The sequence below is a fragment of the Epinephelus moara genome, chromosome 21, assembly GCF_006386435.1.
Source record: "Epinephelus moara isolate mb chromosome 21, YSFRI_EMoa_1.0, whole genome shotgun sequence".
In the NCBI taxonomy this organism is placed as follows: Eukaryota; Metazoa; Chordata; class Actinopteri; order Perciformes; family Serranidae; genus Epinephelus; species Epinephelus moara.
This window is the reverse complement of record NC_065526.1, coordinates 3,800,818-3,802,923: the sequence shown is the minus strand read 5'-3', so window position 1 is coordinate 3,802,923 and position 2,106 is coordinate 3,800,818. Positions and strand designations below refer to the sequence as shown.

The 2,106-nt window shown below is 42.9% G+C and overlaps 1 protein-coding gene across 2 annotated transcripts in view; it reads left to right on the top strand.

The window, feature by feature from the left end:
- efr3a (EFR3 homolog A (S. cerevisiae)) overlaps positions 1-2,106 on the top strand; it is a 592,036-nt gene that overhangs the window by 555,443 nt on the left and 34,487 nt on the right. For both annotated transcript variants that reach the window (XM_050074483.1, XM_050074482.1), the window contains exon 13: positions 258-309. In XM_050074483.1, coding sequence (XP_049930440.1) covers positions 258-309 — 52 coding nt within the window. The remainder of the gene's footprint in view (positions 1-257; positions 310-2,106) is intronic.

Sequence of the window (2,106 nt, the reverse complement as noted above, 5' to 3'; positions counted from 1 at the left end):
TTTTTTTTCTCTTTATTCTTTGTTTTTCTTCGCTTGTGCATTTTTCATTTTTCTTATTTTGTTTCTCTCCCTTTTCTTTTCTTTATTTGTTTATGCTATACCAGTATTGCCCTCTGTACACAATAAAGATTTGCTGAATTGAATTGAAATACTGTTGGGTTGTTGTTTGTCGTTTGGAAATAATAAAAAAAGAGAGACCTATTGAGGTGTTGCTTCTGACAGAATATCTGACGTCCTCTTCCTCTGCTGTCACTCAGGCATCAGGGCACCAAGCGGATCCAGACCATGCTGCTCAGCTCTCTCATCATGGTGAGTCCTTCTCTTTGACCCGTCTGTGCAGTCTGACGCTGTTTGATCACATCAACACAGAACTTTAGAACTTCATCAGACGGGATCAGTCCGACGCTGATGTTCTCATTTGTGTAAAATCTCTGTTTGGGGAGCGACGTATTTCTGTCCTCAGGTAACCACGGCTACTGGATCTCATTCTGATTTATTACATTTACCATACAGTAGATGTGATTACTTAAACTCACCATATCAGGACCCTACAACCATTAACGCTATAATGTAATAGACCAGCATCATGTTCTAATGTATTCCATACACGTTTCAAGACAGTGTAGCAGTACTGATGTTACTCAGCACCATTAGTATGTTTTGATGATGTGCTGTCATGTCATCATGCAGGGATTTGTAGCCTCAAGAAGTGCAGCTTTAGATCCTTTTGTTTAACCAGAAACAGCCCAAAAGTCACCATCACCAAATCCACCAGACTCCATTTAAATAACAGTCATTTTTGGGTGAATTCAGGGTTAATTTCACATCACATGGCAGTTCTGTGGCATGGTTGTGAATGCTTTGTTTTCCCCCTCAGCTAAAAGGATGTGACGTTTTGTAGGAGTTCCCAAAAATGCAGACTATATCTGTACTGTCTGATTTAACTCCAGTATACCCCAAAGGATTAAGTGAGATATTTTGAAAATGAATCCAATGAGCTGTGAAATTCTTAAATAAATAATTAAAGTGGTTTATTGAAGCTAATTTTTATTTAATTATGGAAATTTTAGTTTAAAATCTTCTTTTTGAAAGTCTCTTTTTTTTTCCAGCTTTGATAAAGTCTGAATTATTTATGTGATGTTTGCTGGTTCACAGTTCTGGCTCTCGGTGGTTAACACACTTCAGCACTTCCTTCTCTTTCATTATCTTCCTCTGTGAGAGACCCTCATCTCTCTGAGACGAGGAGACACAGGTGGCACCAACACACCCAGCAGTGATGCACACGCACATATGCATGCCTGTCAAAGCCACGGCAGGGCACACACACACACACACACACACGTATTCCTGCAGCATCCTCTGCAGTCGTCCGTGCACATCCTCAGAGCGATTTATTACTGCGTCTGTCTGTCCTCGTCTCCCCTCCTCGCCACCACCTGGCCTCTCAGTGCAGCTGGAGGAGGGGTGAAAGGTCAAAATATTTATAACGCAATGCAGCTGCAGATGGGGCCGAGCAGAGGGGGGGGCAGCAACATGAGGAGTGTGTGTGTGCGTGTGTGTTATGGGTGTCGCTGTGACACTGCAGACCGTCGGGGTAAAACCCAGATGTTAGAGGACTCAGGGTGAAGGCAGAGAATGAATAACTCACTGGTTTGGTTTCTTCATCTCTGAGAAGTGAACCCATCTGGCTCAGAGACAAACAGTAAGAGCGACAACTTAACAGTGCAGGAGCTCGCGAGATTTGCATCATGGGATCTGAATACAGTCCTTTAATGCACACCTGTTAGCAGCAAAGTGACATTCTCCTCCTCTTCAATTAAACATAACACTTTGATTTAATTTTTGTGGCTCATATGTGTATTAGTGGCCAATGAACGCTCCCATCCGCTGGCCTGCAGGAGTGTTTCCCCAAAAAGCAAAGAGTTAGAAAAGGTAAAGTTAAAAGCAGCTGCAGGCAAGTGCTGCAATGAACAAAGTTTAGATGGTAGGGTCAGAATTTGGCGTAAACAGCATGGAAGCATGGATCCATCCTGCCTTGTATCAACGCTTCAGGCTGCTGCTGGTGGTGTAATGGTGTGGGGGAGATTTTCTTAGTACCAACTGAGC